Genomic DNA, 17,238 nt, shown 5'->3' with positions numbered 1-17,238 from the left:
ATCCCCACACATACTATGCGGAGTGTAATATTACTGGCAATTACCGCGATCTTGCCGGCATCTGGTGTGGAATGTAGTATCAGTCACTTTACATAACCGCGGCCAATCAGAGCGGGGTCGATCGTCAGCCGAACAGCCGCGCCGACTCAGCTTATCTCATCGGGATTAGTGTCGGACGACTTTGCAGATGCCGAGTCTTGCTCGGTCTTTCATCTCTCTTATATATCTCTCATCTTTCGTACACTTGTTCAATTCACTCTCTTTTTGTTCGTTTTTGTTATCCAGTTTATACACTTTTGAATTGCCATGGAGTCCCTTCTCCAGCAATCCCGGGCCATGTGCCCATTCCTCAAGCGCACCTCGCCCTCCGCCCTACGCTCACTCGCAACAGCCACCCGTCCCAGCACCAGTCCTGGCGGAGGCACCATGTCCAACCTCCAGATCCTGGGTCGTCGCTGCCCAGTCATGAGCAAGGCGTTGGCTGTCCAGAGTGCCCGTATGTCTGGCACCAAGCGGTTCACATCGTGCGCGGCTGGTGTGGCGGGACTCGGCTCCGCCGGACACGGAATCAGCGAGAAAAAGCATCTCCGTGAACGACAGGCGTTACACACTACTGCTGGAAATGGGGCTAGTCTCCAATCGGAGACATACAAGAAGGGGCATGGTATGATTGTTTTTTTAAATATGCTGCATTTAAATTGAATGCGCTGACAAATTAGTCCCCAATTTATCTCAGATTAAAAAGACCCCGTTGGGGGTTGCGCCCGTAATGGCCGGCCCTTGTCCCCAGGCCCCCGAGAACAAGCGATTTGACTACAATAGCTTTTACAATGGCGAATTGGAGAAGAAGCACAAGGACAAGTCGTATCGGTATTTTAACAACATCAACCGTCTTGCCCATGAGTTCCCGCGCGCCCACACGGCCTCCACTGAAGAGCGGGTGACAGTGTGGTGCTCCAATGACTATCTCGGTATGGGACGCAACCCCGAGGTCCTCGCGACGATGCACGAGACGCTGGACATGTATGGTGCGGGTGCTGGTGGTACCCGTAATATCTCCGGACACAACCAGCATGCAGTGGCGTTGGAGAACACGTTGGCCAAGTTGCATGGCAAGGAGGCTGCGCTAGTGTTCAGTTCGTGCTTTGTGGCTAACGATGCCACGCTTGCAACGCTGGGAAGCAAAATGCCCGACTGTGTGATCTTGTCGGATAGTCTGAACCATGCGTCTATGATTCAGGGTATTCGTCACTCTGGCGCGAAGAAGATGGTCTTCAAGCATAATGACCTGGTTGATCTGGAGGCCAAGCTGGCTTCTTTGCCCTTGAATGTCCCCAAAATCATCGCTTTTGAGTCTGTCTACAGTATGTGCGGATCGATAGCCCCCATCAAAAAGATCCAGGATCTGGCGGATAAGTACGGCGCCATTACCTTCTTGGATGAGGTGCATGCCGTTGGCATGTACGGTCCTCACGGTGCTGGTGTTGCAGAGCATCTTGACTACGAGGCCTACGCTTCGCAGGATACGCCCAACCCTCACAGCACCAAGGGTACTATCATGGACCGTGTGGACATCATAACCGGTACGCTGGGTAAGGCATACGGGTGTGTGGGAGGTTACATTGCCGGATCCGCGGCACTGGTCGACACGATTCGCTCCCTCGCCCCGGGATTCATCTTCACGACCTCGCTGCCACCTGCGACCATGGCCGGTGCCAACACGGCCATCCAGTACCAAGGCCGCCACAACGGTGACCGTGTCCTGCAACAACTTCACACGCGTGCCGTTAAGGAAACCCTCAAGGCACTGGACATTCCTGTGATCCCCAATCCATCACACATCATCCCCCTGCTCGTCGGCGACGCCGAAGTTGCCAAGCAGGCCTCCGACAAACTCCTCGAGGAACATGGCATCTACGTGCAAGCCATCAACTACCCGACCGTGCCCCGCGGTGAGGAACGTCTCCGCATCACCCCTACCCCTGGCCACGTCAAGGAACACCGCGACCATCTCGTGGCCGCGATCCAGTCTGTCTGGAACGATCTGGGTATCAAACGCACTAGCGACTGGAAGGAAGCTGGCGGATTTGTCGGCGTGGGCGTTGAAGCTGCTGAGGCTGAGAACACACCCATCTGGAACGATTCCCAGCTGGGGTTGCAGCCGAATGAAAACCAGGATCTAGAAGCGGCTGTAGAACGCAATTTTGCGACTGCGGCTGCGTCCATGGTTCGGATGCAAACCGGTACTCTTGCTTCTGCATGGATCCGGCCGTGAGTGCTTCGATTGGTATTGCTGCCTTTTTTTTTTGTTTTTTTTTCAGCTCGTTGAAGGGTACAGTTTAACTGAAATGGGCTAAACTGAACTCGGGCTAGATACATACATATGCATATGCATGCGTTTTCAAATTAGTTACTAGTATATTTCACAATTAAATACGCTCATTTTGTACATCGTACGAGTACGAGTACGCTTTGAAATACAACCATCACATTATTCATCCTGCACTCTAGAACGACGATCACATGAGCATTCAGTACTGTACTCCATCTGTTGCGTAACAATCTATACTCGGTAAAATAGCACACTGTACAACAACAACAACAACAACAACAAAAACAAACAAAAAAAAAACGCATGCAAAACCTTCTCCTGACTGGCTGACCGGCTGGTTGACCGACCGGGAGAAAAAAAAAAAGCAAAAATACAACACAGGAAGTTCCAAGGAAGAAATTACTTTCTCCCACCACGACTAACCTTCGGAAATTCCACGGGAACCTTCAACCTAGCTACACGTCTCGCAGCAGCCTCAGCCTTCCCACCCTTAATACCCCACTTGGCAAACTCCGTCTCGCGCGGTTTATCAACCCGACATCCCAATTCGCGGAAGTACTGCGTGATAACTGTATTATCCAGTCTAAGATCGTCGCGCAGATCTGACGGGTCTGTAGCAAGTTCGTTGGCCGAATTCCCACCCTGCGCGCTGGAGCCGCCGTCCTTGGCTGGTTGGGGTGGGATGTGCAGCGACAAAGCGCAGACGGTTGTGTGCAGCAGGGTGATGTCGTTTTTGGAGAGGTGTGAGCCCTGCGGGACGAAGCGGCGGCGGATCGCGTCAATGACGGGGTCGGGGAGGGTGTTCTCTGTGGATGTAGGTGCGGACTGAGGGGTGTTCTTTGCAGAGATGGAGCCTGTGGAGGAGGAGAGAACGCGGCGAAGGTCATCGCGGGGTGGGAGACGTTTACTTCCGGGTCCTGCGTCGCGGCCGCCGGGACGGAAGGAGCGGACGAATTCGAGAAGAAGGAGAATGAAGCGGAGGATTTGGATTTGTGTAGTGTTTCCCGATTTGACGACTGCCTCGACGCGCCGCGATACGTAGCGCGAGGTCGTTGTAACTGCGAGCCCGGAACTCACTGTCTCCGTCCACTCCTTGATACCGGGCAATTGCCGCAGCGTCGAGGAGCCATTCGGAACTAGGACTTCCACCGGATACACATCCGCGGGATGCGTAGCAGCCAAATTCGCCTGAGGAAGAGGCTTCGCAGCCTGCACCTGCGCCTGCACGGCAGCGGTCTTGGAAGCTATATCCGTAGCGGAGTCGGCAGGCATGGACGAGAGGAGGGCATTTTCGGCGGCGTTGACAGCGCCAGCTGGGGCATTGGAGAGTTGGGCGTTTTCGGCCATGGACTGGACGACTTTCTTGGATTGTTTTGTACCGAAAGCGTGAGTGAGGGCGGTTTTTTGGGCGCGCATTGTATGCTAAACGGTTAGCAACTGCATATCAGTAAAATAAGGAGGACATACCATCTCTTCGTCCTCGCTACTCTCCTCATCCTCAAGAGGCTTCATCTTCCTCACAGCACCCCGCAAGGTAACCTTGCGCGCCTCGACAAACTGCCATGTCTTCTTCTCCGGGTCAACCACCGCAATATAATGCTTCAACTGCGAGTCCGCATCATCATTCGCTTCCCGTCCTACAAAGTCAAGCTTGGGGTGCTCAGACGACTGTAGTAGAATCTCAGACGAGACGATTCCCTTGTTGCGCGTGGAGGAAGAGGTAGAGGAAGTGTTTGCGCGCGGCTTGAGGTACGGTTGGAGGTTGATGTTTCGGGGTTGGCTGACACCGGGGGTTGTCACTATGTATTTCTTGTTAGCAGGTTTTTCTTTTCTAATTCAATTGAGACATATACCAATGACAGGAGCCAACTCGCTATTGTCCTCGACCAAGCTGGCGGATAGCGGAGGCAGATCCTGCAGTTCGAGAGCAGGTTTTTTGCTGGGACGCTCATGGCGTTCTGAGTGCCGCTTGCGCTTCTTGTCGATTTTGTCTGAAGGCATCTTTTTTATGTTGAGATAATAATGGTAGAATTGAATTTGGAAATAGTAGAAAAAATTGAAAAGTCGGAAATTCGGGCTTGGCAGAAAAAGGCGGAGAGCAGCAAGAAAAGTGGGGATGACGAAACCAGTGAAGGTGAAGATAACGCACAATGAAGTATTCGCGGTAACCCCAGCACTACAGAATGAAAGATAGTCATTGGCATGGCCACAATTGAGTTACAACTACGATAATTGGCAGAATAAACAGATTGTCATGTCACCATGTCATATTTTTGGTAGTTCTTTTAGATCGAAATGACCTCTCCATAGCTCTAGCACCCCAGCTGCAACAGTAGGCCGGTAGGTGAAATAACTTGAATCGAGCAGGAATTGACCAGTTCCCATGCAAACACTCCCAGGATCAGTAGCAAAGGATCCCTCCAACCCCACCAAACACACAATTGCCACCCCGAATAGACATTGCCCGGCAAAGAAATCGAAACCGTTTATCGAGCCTAGAGGCTGGAGATAGAGGGAGACAAGTTGAACGGCGGACTCTGGTTTTCGACTCGTCAGAAGAGACAGTCCGGACAGGCTATCCGATGGAGCGGCTATCAACGAAAAACGATCATGAGGTCATTAAGCGTCGCGGTTGTCATGTTTAGCATTCAACGTGGAGCGATCACACGAGAGACTGAGATGGAAAGGGACGAGTCGTTTACTTCCTGTTTATTTGTTAGACCCGTTGTATTCGTTTTGAGTAACTCGAGGGCAACTCACGATCTCGCCCTCATCTTTCTTCTCTTTCTCTTTAAACGACGAACGCGCTTCTTTCTCCACTTGGCTCTCATCTTCGTAGAAACTGTTAAACTATGTTAGCATCTACTCAACCAAGACTAGCCAAGCTATTAGGACACAGAGGAGAACTCACACTTCGACGAGGATGAAAGAAGATGGTTGTAAGAAAGATCCAGGAAGAGCCGCGGCGGAGCTCTTTGTGTGCGCCATGGCTGAGTCAGCACAGACTGCCGCTAAGGGCTCGCTAGTGCTGTGGGGTATATGATTGGCTCGACTGTCATCCGTGCACTGTTGCGTTTACCGAGAGCTAATATTAGTCAGCGTGATGGGGCAGTATTGTATTCCGCGGTACAATGTAGTAGACGTCACTTTGATATGGCAGGAGGACTAGAAAGTACTCCAAAGTAGAAAGCAATTTGTTGCTAATAGTAGAATATAATTGAATCAGTGCTGTTAAATTTCTTGTTTATACCACATCTACGAGCTGAATAATGCATTGTACTCCGTACAGAGGTATGAAGTACTCTACAGGGCTGGGATCAAATTTCCAGAAACATTAAACTCATGTCGTATTAAAAATGACGTAAATTACCAGATAACCTATGTCCAAAATCATCTGTGCTTTTCCATATCTTCATGCGGATTCAGAGCTTTTATAGCCCTAGCCCTATCCATCAATATGCACATGCGAAACGGGAACGGGATGTAAAATTAAAAAAAAAAAATAAAATAAAATAAAAATAAAAAATAAAGGAAAAGAGATAAGATAAAAGAGAAACCACGATATCATGATATCCGTTAGTAGAGGTAGCGGTAGTTGGGCGCCATATCGCCCATGTAAGCCACTTCTTCCTCGGTTGGCACAGGTGCGGTGCCATTTGCCAGGGCACGGTCACGCCTGCGATTATCCCACCAGCAGGCGGCAAAGTAACACGTGCAGAGGGCAGCAGAGAAGCAAAGGAAGGATAAACTGATGATATACCCTGGTCGGTAGAGGGGGGCATCTTTCTCCAAGAAAGAGTAGGTGGATATAATTCCGCCGACTTATTTGCCAGTTAGCTTTTTACCAGTGACACAAGGGAGGAGACTCACTGTTTCCAAACCCAATCTGCCATGCAGATCCTATACCACGTCGTCGATGCCCTCCCAGATTCATTGTGAACCAACACACAATGACTGGCATTGCGCTGTAACAACCACTGGTGACCAAGAAGAGAGCGCCATACTGGGTATTCTTTTGATCTTGCCCATGGATATTCAGCAGAATGCCATATCCTGCGATTGCAATGAGCATCGGAACTACCGTGAAAGCATACCGATGCTTCACCTTATCGGAGAGATATGCGACTATCATAGAAAAGACGAATGCGACTGCCCATGGTGGAATTGAGTACAAATTCGTTTTGATACCTGGTGGGATTAGATTCATTCCGATGCAGCCAAGAACAGTTGGACTCACTGCTATAACCATAGGTCTGGATAATAGTTGGCGCAAAGTACGCATATCCTGCTGGTTGTTAGAACATCTTCTGGTGGAAAGTGTATGGGATTTGCCTTACCGTAGGCTGTGACAACCTGACCAAAGTACATCCAACCGCCAATGATTATCTTGTCTGCCACCGGTCAATTTTCTGAAAGAATCAAAAGCAATGAAACACGACTCACAGTCCTTGAATACATCCAAGACATCGCGCCAGCCCAATTTTGCGTCATGGTTGGCCTTTCCAACATCCTGAGCCAGCTTCGCACGAAGGAACTCCCGCTCCTCTTCGTTGAGCCACTTGACCTCTTCCGGGAAACCAGGGACGACAAAGAAGCAAACCAACCCAACGACAGCCGTGAGAATACCCTCAATGATGAAAACCCACCGCCAACCCGCGATCCCACGGATCCCGTCCATCTCTCCAATTCCAGCCGCGAGAACACCACCAAACGCACCAGCCAGAGTCGTGGAGCTGAAGAAAAAGCTGAATCGCTTTTGAGCTTCGCTGCGCTTATACCACATCCCCATCAGATAGAAGCCTGTCTGCCTTTAGTTCGTATCCGAGATTCGTAGAGGAAAGAGTCACGTACATCCGGGGAAGAGGCCGGTTTCGAACATTCCTATCATCGCGCAAAAATATCAGTATATGCCATATTGCAATCAGGTGCCAGGAGTGAGTTCGTACCCAGGAACCAGCGAGTAGTCATCAGACCACCCCAATTCTGCACAAAACCCTGGCAAAGCATAACGATGCCAAAACCAAACATACATAGCGATACTGCGTCCGTGAGTTAGCCGCGTTACACAACGCCAGGGGGAAAGAACAGAGACGCACACCAAACATGCGGTTTCAATTTCTTGAGCAGGAGATTGGACGGAATCTCGAAAATAATATACGGAACGAAGAAAATGGTCAACGCGGTGTTGTATTTGGTCCCATGTAAGATACCCAGGTCTTCCTTGAGTCCGAGAACCGCCGCATTACTGATATTGACACTGCGCAAAGTCAGAGGACGCGCGCAAGATAGCGCTTAGTATCGACGAGGCATACCGATCCAAAAACGCCAACAGGTACATCACACATAAACACGGAACAACATGCCAGTCGACCTTTGCCATGAGCTTGCGCTCCGTCGTAGTCGTCAGTGGAGGGAGGTCCGGCGAAGACATCTGGATCTGGCTTTCGCCTTTGTCCTCGGGATCTATAATGGGCACGCGACGACCGCATGTCAACGAAGACATTCGAGGCATTGGTGAAATAGGAACAAGTGGAAGTGTGAAAAATGGTGACACTGGAACACGAACCTGTAGCGCCCATTGTTGGTGACGATATATATATATACACAGGAGTATATTATGGCGGAATTCGATTTGACAATGCTTGTGCGACAATGCAGGGCAAAGGATTGACCGGGGGAGGGTGCAATTCAAAGAGTTTGCTTAGGGACAAGACATTGGCGCAGGACCGTAGTACAGCAAAAGGACGCCTAGAAAGATGAATAGGAGTGTAAGCGTGTAGGCGTGCAGGCGTGTAGAGAGAGAGAGAAAGAGAGGAGAAGACAAAGGTGAAATTGAAGATGAAAAGAGGATCAAGCTGAAAGAGAAAGGCAAATAGAACCAAACCAAATCAAATCAACCAAAGAGGGGCAAGCAGCTAAAAAGACCCGAGGCCAAATCCCAGGCAAATCAGAGCGAAAAAGGAGCAACGATGCAGATCCGAGGGCGCCAGAGAGTCTATCCGCCAGCGATCTCGGCCCTTGCGCGAAAGGCGTGGATACAGGGAATAATCTGTAATACATAGTCGGTCATTCCTGGAATGTATGCATATTCTTATCATCCATAAAAGAATAATCTCTATGCTCTCGTTTTGTAACTATGATTTGTAGTCCTCGAGAAACGATTAAGCGGCCAATCACACATTCCCGGTTAGGCTTCTCCGCAGTTCCAGTGCTTGGGGTCGTATTGTGCACCGTGGTATTTACATTAAATACAGTACAGTAGAGTCATATGCTTGGATAATTGAATATAGGATACTCTGTTCTCAGTACTTTATTCCTACAGGACGGATGTTATCAAAAATGCACAATATCAGCGTTATGCAAAATTCCAATATTCAGTGAAGCTCAGGTCAAACTTTCAGCTTGACCGACGAACCCGGAGGATCTCCGCCACCCGTGGGTCCATCTGGACTCTTGATATTTCTCTCCGATATTATTGGCAATCTCCTCTCCACCGAATATCAAAGACAACAACTCGCAGATACGGCTTCCGACATCGTACAGAAGAAACAAAGAATACGAACCACGCTATCATTGCTTACTGTCCTGGTCCCTGTTACACGCACACGCGACAGTCAAGCTTCGAGGAATGCTGAGATGAGATCACTGGACGCTCTATGATTGGAAGAAAGATGTGATGAAAATAAAATAGTATTACCTTACAGACGCCCATGAGGTTCATATCGCAACTAACAGAAAACAAAAATGTGGACAAGTATCCCAAAGGGGAATGTATGTGAGGGGCTGACAGAAGACAAAGAAAAGAAGAAAAAAAAGATGTTGTATAACACGCAGAATCTCGGACAACTTGTACCACGTGCAATCATTTGCCATACTGTGGAACGGATGTCTTTTTTTTTTTTTTTTTTTTTTTTTTGTTCCTCTTCTCGATCTTTCCCTGGATCAACTCATTGACTTTTCGTCGTCTTCCACGGCTTTCCCCCAGGCCTTCTCGAATTCCGAAGCCGAATCGGTTCCTCCTACCACGACAGTTGATCCTGCATCTGCCGTGGGTGGTGTGAGTGAGGTGGTGTCTTCCTCTTCCTGATCAGTCATTAATGACTCAGTCTTGATCTTTGGCCCGGATCCCGGCACTTCGAGATCAAAGTTCGAACTGTAAATCACTGCCGCGAAAGCTTCCAATTCCCGAGCACCCTGGTCCATGGCTGTCAAATACTCATTCGGGGGATTGGCCCCATTGCCAATCACATGTGCCTGACGTGCCAGCACTGCCAACACATTAGCAAGTTTCGTCTTGCGCTCTGCAATCGTCGTCGTCGAGTGCAACGGCTGGGAAGAAGTGTCTGGGGCCAACGAGGACTTGAACGCGTCGTTGGCACACTTTCGCTCAATCAGAGTTGCAAATCCTTCGTTGTTCAACAGAGTCAGAACGTGGCCAAATGTGGGAGACTCGATCAGGTCCGCCGTCTCATCCAGGAGGTGTCTTAGCGTGGATGCTGTCTGGGGTGATGCCGCAGAAGTTACTTCAAGCACGCCGGATTCTACCAGGAGACTATCTTCCTCCTCACGTGGCGGCAACAGATACGACAGCCATTTATGAGATCTGCACGCAGTTAGTACAAGACAGTTTCGAAAGGGGCCGTCAAACATGCCTTCGCTCCTCCTCCGTGCTACCTTCAATCTTCATGCGAATCTGGACCGTCAATTCCGACAACTTGGATACCGAAATGTCTTCCCGGGGGTTCAAAGGACCAAATGTCTCCGAAACAGCAGCTTGTACCCGGTCCATCAACTGTTTCCAACCCTTATGAAGAAGCCACCAGCTGAAAGCAAGATACCGTCTGTTGGTTTCATAATCGTTTCCTAGGGTCTGCGTAGGGTCGTCATCGTCATGGTCCTCAAGGCGGATTGTAGATGTGTTCGCAGGAGGTGTTGCCAAAGAGATCACACTCGACAGGTAGTTCCGACGGCCAAGCAAATTGAGTTGGATCCGAGTAAAGATGGTCAAAAGGGACAGGGTGTAGATAAGAGTAAATGCCCTGGTAACAGCTGCTTCCGTCAGTACCAACCATTGCCAATTTACAGTTTCAACGAGCACAACATACAGGTTATCTTCACTTCATTCCAGAGCTGGGTCTTATTCCGTTTCACCCGCGGCGGCGGTAACTGCTGCTGTTCTTGTTGCTCCGGCTGTTGCTGCGGCTGTCTATCACCTTCACCGGGAGCCTCTCCCGCTTGGCTAGCATGAGTAAATCCTTCACTAGCCAAGCTCCGACGATCATCATCGGGCAAGCTGGGCGACACCGAGCTCAGATCCGACCCCGTGGCCTCCCCAGCGTTCAACCGAGCTAACCGCTCCGCCCGTTTCCTCTGCAATTCCTTTGTCAATTCCTCCACCGGTAGAGCCTCGAGGATATCCTCCGTCGCAGTAGGCAAGAGTGCAAGAACGGTATATGTGCAATCGTTCTGGTTCTGTTCGAAGCGTCGTCGCAAACTATAATTCGGCTTGTCAGCTCTTCCGTACGCGATCATTTGCTTTCATGATAGCGGTTTCGATCAACTAACTTCTCTCGAGCAATTCTATCGCTACTCATGCGCTCACGCGCTTCTGAGATCTTGGTCAACACGTATTGTCCCGCGAGGTAGCCAGCTCCGATGACGCCAGCACCAATTGCGAGGCCTTTGCGATTGCGGCGGAACCAGCGCCTCGTCGCACCGATCATGTTGTATTAAGCTTTGAGAATTATATTAGAATGGAGAGGGAGTAAAATTCGCTTCAGGATATCTTCATTCGTTCATCGTATTGTGCTCATAGGTTTAAAAGATAGCTAGGATTGGGGGTTGACAGGAACGGAGGTCGATAGCGGTCGGGAATCTCTGGGACGCGGCCGGCCTCGGTTAATGATAAACGGTGTGGCAGGTGGAAGATATGACCGCTGACACTGGGACTGCTTGCGGTTTATGTGGGATGGCACGGCGCTATACGAGTTGCTATATGTAGAGATAAAGCAAATCTAAAGGTTTCTATCCTATCAAGATATTTCATCCTGCATGGGCTGTAAGACCGGATCTCACATGCCCAAACGACAGCACGTGATACGTCCGATGTTTGCGATCAGTTCGTAAAGGAGTCAATACCCTCCAAACAGCATTGGAATAGCTCGATATGACATGCCGGTTACTTTTTACAGTTCTTGACACTTTAGCTACGTGGATAGCCTTTTGTCCTGTCAGTTGAACTGTCAGGTTGGGTGTCTGGATTGGCAGGTGTGGCGGTGGTGGCGGGTGATAGTGCATTTCCTATTTGGAATCCGATGTATGCGAGTCTTCACATCATCATCCTCTAGGCTACACTCGTACATAAATAGTTTACTTCTACTGCTATATTATTCCGAATATTTCCATTATATCACACCTTAAATTTCAAATCTCACTCTTCAGAAGTCAGTCTCCAGTTCCGCGTTCAAGATGACAAGTGCCCAAGAAACCGTTTCCCCGTCTGAGAAACACATCCAAGAAAAATCTACGGATTATGAAAGCCTTTTCAATAACCCTCTTTGGACTACTAATCCCGACTTGACCCAGCCAACGTCAGAAATCAAGTGTAAGACCACCTTCAGTGATCTACCGCAACACGAGCTGATCATATATATAGTTGCCATTAGATATCACGAGACGGTTAAACCGGAAGAGCAGTACGGCAGCAAAAAAGCCTTCTTCAAACACGGCTCACATGTGGAAGAAAAAGAGTTCAAGCATTCTCAGGAATGTAACTGCATTGGTGGATGGGCGGAGGCAAGTGATCTCTTAGCCTTAGACTACTATTGGCCATGGTCCTAAGCAGACTCAACAGCCGCCTTATGAAAGTCCTTGGTGTAAAATCATTGACGAGAGAGTTGATGATTCTAACAAACATGCACCTGAAGAAATTGAGGCTAAGGCCGAAAAGAAAAGGGAAAAAGAGCCTAGTGAGTTTAATAAGAATATGCTCCATGGGTTGGGAAGGTATCGCCCATATCAACACCATACAACTTTTTCATGTTACTTGTCACTGATTGACTATAGCTCGATGTTGAAGCCCTTTCGCCGATTGACCAAGACGGTTCGGAACTAATTCATAATCTCGAATACGCAACCCTGAGAATTCGCTTATGCCGGTATAGCATTGCTTTATTCACATCGGATTTGCACGATGATACATTTTAAATAATTGCTCTAAGCTAGTTAGGTTCAATAAATAGTGGATGGTTTACTTGCAACTGTGATGGTAGTAGTATGTCACTTTTCCATCTGGGTGAAACCACCTTAGATTCTTCACATCCCCTTACCTCACGAGCCTACACAGAATGTGTATAGTTTTATCTCAACGGTGGCAGTAGAGCAAAAAAATTGGTATTATGGAAGGCCTAGGTACAATACTTGAGGTTAGTCAAAACTATGAACCACTCTTATCGAACGTATCTTCAGTTCATACTCCATCCTATTCTCTTCCATTCATGTGGTCTGTAGCCACGAAGAGTGTTAAGTGCTTAATGCTGACAATCAAAGACAAAAATTCTGATTCGGAGCACTAAGAGCATAGAAGCAGCTATACAATTTTATCGGGTTCACTCCATGGACACTTCAAGATGGAATACATGCCTATTATGAGGATATTCCCAAAGAGAGAGCAATGAGCTCTATGCACCTTTCCTTACAATATGGTAGGGTAAGAGATATCCTATCCCTACCTAAATTTCGCACTTGTTTCCCTCCCAATTAATCTTCCTGCTTCTCCTCCACTCTTCTTAGCTGACCACTTCCTCACTCTAGCATTCATAATGTGTTTCCTGAAATGCAATTCCCTCTCGGTGATTCTGCTTTCCTCTCTGCCCAATCCATCCTATCACCTCGATTCGACTGTCTCTCGAGAGATATTGCAAATTGAGACACTTTGTGTCACTGTTTATGGCAAGGCTACCGCACAAATGGCCGAGATTCCAAAGTCCATAGGGCTATCAAAAGATGAACAACCACCATCACTGACAATGCTTCTTTGAAGGATACAGATTTGGACAAGGGACTATATGTGAAAACGGACAAATTATGGGAGATAGAGCGGCAGCTCTCCAAAAATCTGCGTGACAGTTTTCAAGCTCAAGAGGAATTTGCTAGTTTGGCTCAACGGGTCTGTTACACGTAGTCTTATAATGGAACTGTTTGCTCCCAGCGAAAAACTAGAATAAACTATCAAGTATCAAGGAATTTTAGGAAAAAGATCCCGGGGAAAATTGTCCCCAAAAAACTATAAGATGGTTGGCAACCTTTTTTTGCATGAGACAGACCCTTGAATATCAGCACAGTGCAGCTGTGTTAAACCCAATAATACAGCCCGGAGCACCTCGTAATAAGGCTGGCTCGGTCATATTGAATGGTCGACTGGGTTTCGCTATAGGAGAAGACTTAGGAAGCCTAGTTTATGCAGTAGATTCTGGATAGTCCCATTGGATCCCGCAGGACCAGAGCGGCTTTGGTTACTTTTTCTATGAAAACGTTCTGCTGGGAAGCGAGAAGTCAGGGCAAGGAGCAGATGATATTTATTCTGTATCAATAACTTCTGGCTTGTGCTTTCTTTGTGGGAGGCATGCACTATATGGCTACGATATAGAACATGAAATCAAAGGCCGACATAGTGGTCTAGTGGACTATGCGCTAATTTATACTCGGCCGTCAATCGCTTATCCAGATAAGGGTGCAGCTAGTCGTTTCGACATAGCTCAATGCTTTTTAGTGAAGTATCAACTTGCTTGATTGCATGTTCTGTTCTCCGTGCTCTGACCAGCTCTACGAACTAATCGCGGCCGAGATAGCGTAGTACACCTCCCTGATTAGTGGTAGGACAGAAATCCCACTACTAAAACCCCCTAATATCAAAAAATAGTCTGAGTAATTAACTACTCCGTACATAAAACCAATAGTCATGCATCCTTATCAGCTGACTAGTGATGACTAACCCCTGGCACATTCCATCCCCATTCCTGGCGTCACATTATCGCTTATCCAACATCCCTCAAACCATTCACTCACTCGAACTTCTACGGTACTTTTTTTCTCCAGTTCATACGGCCCAGCTGGCCGTATTCTACAGCCGAAACTGGGTCGTTATTAATCTACCTCATACTAATACAACCCGAACCATTACATACCCGAAGACCTTCCCCAGAGTTCTAGCCAAATGGAGCCCCGCAGAACCCCTCCAGAGTATTTTCTGGAGATTTTCGCAGACTCCACGACCGTGAGAGATGTATTAAAGGGTATTCCTTCCTATCCCATCTATCTAAAGATTAAATATATACATATACTAATATAGAAAAGGCATCCTGAACTTAATCTTCTTCCACCGATACTTCCCTTCCATCCGTCCCACCACCTTCGACGTCCTCGATTTCACCCTCCCCGCCATTAGCGACGTCGACCTCGAAACTCTCATCGACACCCGCGTCTCCTCGCTCGTTCGCCAACACCTTTCTTCCGTCGCTGCGGGCAGCAATAATGTGCTCGATGGTGGGAGTGGCGGCGTGCGCGGTCGGATAGCCGTCGAATTCTATGAGAAGAAGCGAAGGAGGCCCGGGATGTGGTTTGGGGGGTTGGCGGGGATGACAGGAAAGGGGGAGGAGGAGGTTTGTTGGGAGATTTGGACGTTGGATGTTACTATTGCTACGCCGAGGACGGAGTCTGGTATGCGCTTCCCTCACCTGGTTGATGTGATATGTTCGGGGCTGATAAAAGGCAGAACGCGCAAAAGTTCGCAAAGCCATGGAGAACATGCTCCAGAAAGCAGCCTTCAAGATCCTCGCCGTCGTCAACAGGGATAAAGATCATATCCCGCCCATCACGACCAGCGAATCAAATCCGTTCCCATATCGCATCGTGCTGAATCCGCGGAGCGAGAGTTGGCAAAATCGCATCGGTATTGGGTTATATTGATGCGAGGGACTGACGGATTGAAGTTTTGTTCGAGCGGCCGGCTCATACATGCATGCATTTACATACGGCATACAGCATCGTCGGTTGGCGACTATATCGGGCTACGATACCCTTACATCTTACTATGCATCATATGTTGGTGACTGAATATTGCTTTTGTGCTGCGTTGGTGTTGCGGAGTTTCGCGGTTTTGTAAGGATTTCTAGGGAACTGTACAATATATCTTACTTTAATATAACCTTTGAAAATAAGACGTTCAGATATCATATTTTATTGATGAAATCGCAGGATATAAAAACCAACAGTGAAAGTTTTTGCATCAATAATAGAATTCAACGCATATGATAGCATAACAACTCAACGCATGTACCATTCCCGAGATTCAAGATATGGTAAAATAAAACACGCAAACGTAGCGAAACCATCATATCTCTCTATTCCCCTTCTTTCTCACTACACCTCCGTGTTTTTCTTCTTCTACCCTTCATTCCTTCATAACCAAATCTAGCGGTCAATCAATTCGTTACCACGGGCCTTTGGACATAGATCATCGACTTGGTTCATGGCTGAACGAGAACCGGCCATGAACATCTAGATCCAGACGGCGAATATATTCTCCGGGCGATCACGTTTACTGAGACTTAGCAGCGGCCTCGGCCTGAGCACGGAGGTTGGCCGAGGTCGAACCGTTGTTGAAGAAGCGGCCGAGAACAGGCTGGAGGAAGGAGTGGAAGACGATTTGGGCACCGCTACAACATGTTAGACCATCGCGATAGGTTCCTGAGATGTAGCAACTTACTTGGTCTGAGGAAGAGACATCCAGAGGACAAGGACGAACTTGAAGATATAGTAGAAGGCTAGATAACGGGTCAGTCGTGGCACTTTCGGTTTCAATATGTAGCAAACTTACGGAACCAGTAAGCAGCGCTGATGGCACTCTCAACAACAGTCAGGAGAGCGTAGACAACCCAGTACTGCAGGTCATATAATCAGTCGGGTTCTGCAACGGGAATGGGGTCACGTGAAAATGGGTGGGAGAAAAGCCGCCCGTGGTTCCCGACAAATACCATGGTGGGCTTCCCCGACAGCGACGGATAAATAATCCATTCACTATCAATCGCTTTGTAAAATTCGTGCATAGATAAATTAAGTGTATAAAATCACATACCGTCAACCACTATGTCGCAAAAAAACCATGTCAGCCGACTTGATCGCCGCACAGAATGATAAGAAAACTTACCTGAGTGTCATCCCGAGTACCAGGCGTGAACAGGGCGTTAATAGAGTAGTAACCGGGGATAAGGAAACCCGCGAAGTTGACGAGGAACTCGCCAGCGATGTTAAAAAAGACGAGGAAGAAGTAGACGCCGACAAGACCCAGGATCGCATACACCTTGGGGACATTGGTCTGGCGCTCCAGGTTGTTAAGGATGGGGTACTTGGAGAGCTGCGATCGTAGTTTTAATTAACATCATCTATCTAAATGTCTCCCTAGTGTCTGCGTAGTGGCAGGCCATCGAAGACGCTCTCAAAAACGAGCACACAAATCTTACCTCCTTGTCGAGCTGAGCAACCATGTGCTGGGCACGGTCCTGGAAAGTGGCCATTGTGGAAGAATAGGATGGTACCTAGCAGAAAGCAATAGAGTGCGTTGAATTTAAAAGTAAACAGGTGGATAATGAATCGAGAGCGATAGAAAAGTTGGTGAGGAAGAGAGAGGTCGGTAGCTGAAAGCTGGCGTTAGAGATGACGGTGCGGTTTGTCACGTGATGAGTTATGACGTCGGAAGGCGGGCGTATTGCCCTCTTTTTGAATCTGCCTTGTATGAGACCAGACCAGGCATAAGGCTACGGAGTACTACTACTTTCCCCTATTTCACAGAATCCCGAACTCCAATCGACCGCCCGCTGGGTCAGACCTGGCCTCGGCGGGTATACCGC

At 48.4% G+C, this 17,238-nt stretch overlaps 8 protein-coding genes across 8 annotated transcripts; 3 read left to right on the top strand and 5 right to left on the bottom strand.

Moving 5' to 3' along the window:
* Positions 1–192: 192 nt before the first annotated feature.
* hemA (5-aminolevulinic acid synthase HemA) lies at positions 193–2,633 on the top strand. The gene is made up of 2 exons (XM_040782373.1): positions 193–664; positions 720–2,633. The coding sequence occupies exons 1-2, from the start codon at positions 307–309 to the stop codon at positions 2,273–2,275; spliced, it is 1,914 nt and encodes a 637-aa protein (XP_040637125.1). The 5' UTR covers positions 193–306; the 3' UTR covers positions 2,276–2,633.
* On the bottom strand, positions 2,624–4,347 carry EURHEDRAFT_504076 (DNA-directed RNA polymerase I subunit RPA49). The gene is made up of 3 exons (XM_040785806.1): positions 4,186–4,347; positions 3,800–4,131; positions 2,624–3,754 (listed from the first exon to the last, which is right to left on the bottom strand). The coding sequence occupies exons 1-3, from the start codon at positions 4,331–4,333 to the stop codon at positions 2,732–2,734; spliced, it is 1,503 nt and encodes a 500-aa protein (XP_040637124.1). The 5' UTR covers positions 4,334–4,347; the 3' UTR covers positions 2,624–2,731.
* Positions 4,348–4,541: 194 nt separating this feature from the next.
* EURHEDRAFT_147297 (uncharacterized protein) lies at positions 4,542–5,297 on the bottom strand. The gene is made up of 4 exons (XM_040777777.1): positions 5,244–5,297; positions 5,101–5,174; positions 5,001–5,013; positions 4,542–4,923 (listed from the first exon to the last, which is right to left on the bottom strand). The coding sequence occupies exons 2-4, from the start codon at positions 5,161–5,163 to the stop codon at positions 4,598–4,600; spliced, it is 402 nt and encodes a 133-aa protein (XP_040637123.1). The 5' UTR covers positions 5,164–5,174; positions 5,244–5,297; the 3' UTR covers positions 4,542–4,597.
* A 559-nt stretch (positions 5,298–5,856) lies between these two features.
* On the bottom strand, positions 5,857–8,235 carry EURHEDRAFT_414239 (putative MFS transporter). Its single transcript, XM_040782372.1, has 10 exons — positions 7,899–8,235; positions 7,645–7,795; positions 7,429–7,589; positions 7,279–7,371; positions 7,184–7,213; positions 6,776–7,132; positions 6,670–6,723; positions 6,570–6,617; positions 6,203–6,520; positions 5,857–6,153 (listed from the first exon to the last, which is right to left on the bottom strand). Exons 1-10 carry the CDS (start codon positions 7,909–7,911, stop codon positions 5,909–5,911), a joined length of 1,470 nt encoding a protein of 489 aa, XP_040637122.1. The 5' UTR covers positions 7,912–8,235; the 3' UTR covers positions 5,857–5,908.
* A 1,013-nt stretch (positions 8,236–9,248) lies between these two features.
* On the bottom strand, positions 9,249–11,346 carry EURHEDRAFT_524627 (peroxisomal biogenesis factor 3). Its single transcript, XM_040786932.1, has 4 exons — positions 10,898–11,346; positions 10,438–10,826; positions 9,985–10,381; positions 9,249–9,935 (listed from the first exon to the last, which is right to left on the bottom strand). The coding sequence occupies exons 1-4, from the start codon at positions 11,053–11,055 to the stop codon at positions 9,275–9,277; spliced, it is 1,605 nt and encodes a 534-aa protein (XP_040637121.1). The 5' UTR covers positions 11,056–11,346; the 3' UTR covers positions 9,249–9,274.
* A 389-nt stretch (positions 11,347–11,735) lies between these two features.
* Positions 11,736–12,472, top strand: EURHEDRAFT_414237 (uncharacterized protein). Its single transcript, XM_040782371.1, has 3 exons — positions 11,736–11,936; positions 11,988–12,127; positions 12,186–12,472. Exons 1-3 carry the CDS (start codon positions 11,801–11,803, stop codon positions 12,444–12,446), a joined length of 537 nt encoding a protein of 178 aa, XP_040637120.1. The 5' UTR covers positions 11,736–11,800; the 3' UTR covers positions 12,447–12,472.
* Positions 12,473–14,380: 1,908 nt separating this feature from the next.
* Positions 14,381–15,558, top strand: EURHEDRAFT_414234 (autophagy-related protein 101). Its single transcript, XM_040782370.1, has 3 exons — positions 14,381–14,625; positions 14,687–15,049; positions 15,105–15,558. The coding sequence occupies exons 1-3, from the start codon at positions 14,547–14,549 to the stop codon at positions 15,296–15,298; spliced, it is 636 nt and encodes a 211-aa protein (XP_040637119.1). The 5' UTR covers positions 14,381–14,546; the 3' UTR covers positions 15,299–15,558.
* On the bottom strand, positions 15,534–17,152 carry yop1 (putative membrane biogenesis protein (Yop1)). Its single transcript, XM_040777776.1, has 6 exons — positions 16,852–17,152; positions 16,539–16,745; positions 16,467–16,475; positions 16,209–16,272; positions 16,098–16,155; positions 15,534–16,047 (listed from the first exon to the last, which is right to left on the bottom strand). Exons 1-6 carry the CDS (start codon positions 16,903–16,905, stop codon positions 15,930–15,932), a joined length of 510 nt encoding a protein of 169 aa, XP_040637118.1. The 5' UTR covers positions 16,906–17,152; the 3' UTR covers positions 15,534–15,929.
* Between the last annotated feature and the right edge of the window lie 86 nt (positions 17,153–17,238).

This window comes from Aspergillus ruber (assembly GCF_000600275.1).
Source record: "Aspergillus ruber CBS 135680 unplaced genomic scaffold scaffold00021, whole genome shotgun sequence".
Lineage (NCBI taxonomy): Eukaryota > Fungi > Ascomycota > Eurotiomycetes > Eurotiales > Aspergillaceae > Aspergillus > Aspergillus ruber.
Note: the sequence above shows the minus strand (reverse complement) of the source record. Positions and strands in the feature narration are given on the sequence as shown.

Excerpts from the sequence above, each read along its gene's own strand:
- hemA (XM_040782373.1), top strand. The coding sequence starts at position 307 with ATGGAGTCCCTTCTCCAGCAATCCCGGGCCATGTGCCCATTCCTCAAG. Across the intron at positions 665-719 it reads GACATACAAGAAGGGGCATG|TCCCCAATTTATCTCAGATT; the intron begins GTATGATTGTTT and ends CTGACAAATTAG.
- EURHEDRAFT_504076 (XM_040785806.1), bottom strand. The coding sequence starts at position 4,333 with ATGCCTTCAGACAAAATCGACAAGAAGCGCAAGCGGCACTCAGAACGC. Across the intron at positions 4,132-4,185 it reads CGAGTTGGCTCCTGTCATTG|TGACAACCCCCGGTGTCAGC; the intron begins GTATATGTCTCA and ends AGAAATACATAG. Across the intron at positions 3,755-3,799 it reads GTAGCGAGGACGAAGAGATG|CATACAATGCGCGCCCAAAA; the intron begins GTATGTCCTCCT and ends CTAACCGTTTAG.
- EURHEDRAFT_147297 (XM_040777777.1), bottom strand. The coding sequence starts at position 5,163 with ATGAGAGCCAAGTGGAGAAAGAAGCGCGTTCGTCGTTTAAAGAGAAAG.
- EURHEDRAFT_414239 (XM_040782372.1), bottom strand. Across the intron at positions 6,724-6,775 it reads CTTGGATGTATTCAAGGACT|ACAAGATAATCATTGGCGGT; the intron begins GTGAGTCGTGTT and ends GACCGGTGGCAG. Across the intron at positions 6,154-6,202 it reads GCAGATTGGGTTTGGAAACA|TCGGCGGAATTATATCCACC; the intron begins GTGAGTCTCCTC and ends CTGGCAAATAAG.
- EURHEDRAFT_524627 (XM_040786932.1), bottom strand. The coding sequence starts at position 11,055 with ATGATCGGTGCGACGAGGCGCTGGTTCCGCCGCAATCGCAAAGGCCTC. Across the intron at positions 10,382-10,437 it reads GAATGAAGTGAAGATAACCT|CTGTTACCAGGGCATTTACT; the intron begins GTATGTTGTGCT and ends TGACGGAAGCAG. Across the intron at positions 9,936-9,984 it reads AGCACGGAGGAGGAGCGAAG|ATCTCATAAATGGCTGTCGT; the intron begins GCATGTTTGACG and ends AACTGCGTGCAG.
- EURHEDRAFT_414237 (XM_040782371.1), top strand. The coding sequence starts at position 11,801 with ATGACAAGTGCCCAAGAAACCGTTTCCCCGTCTGAGAAACACATCCAA. Across the intron at positions 11,937-11,987 it reads GCCAACGTCAGAAATCAAGT|TTGCCATTAGATATCACGAG; the intron begins GTAAGACCACCT and ends TCATATATATAG. Across the intron at positions 12,128-12,185 it reads GCATTGGTGGATGGGCGGAG|CCGCCTTATGAAAGTCCTTG; the intron begins GCAAGTGATCTC and ends CAGACTCAACAG.
- EURHEDRAFT_414234 (XM_040782370.1), top strand. The coding sequence starts at position 14,547 with ATGGAGCCCCGCAGAACCCCTCCAGAGTATTTTCTGGAGATTTTCGCA. Across the intron at positions 14,626-14,686 it reads CGTGAGAGATGTATTAAAGG|GCATCCTGAACTTAATCTTC; the intron begins GTATTCCTTCCT and ends AATATAGAAAAG. Across the intron at positions 15,050-15,104 it reads TACGCCGAGGACGGAGTCTG|AACGCGCAAAAGTTCGCAAA; the intron begins GTATGCGCTTCC and ends GATAAAAGGCAG.
- yop1 (XM_040777776.1), bottom strand. The coding sequence starts at position 16,905 with ATGGCCACTTTCCAGGACCGTGCCCAGCACATGGTTGCTCAGCTCGAC. Across the intron at positions 16,746-16,851 it reads TTGCTCAGCTCGACAAGGAG|CTCTCCAAGTACCCCATCCT; the intron begins GTAAGATTTGTG and ends CTACGATCGCAG. Across the intron at positions 16,048-16,097 it reads ATGTCTCTTCCTCAGACCAA|CGGTGCCCAAATCGTCTTCC; the intron begins GTAAGTTGCTAC and ends AACATGTTGTAG.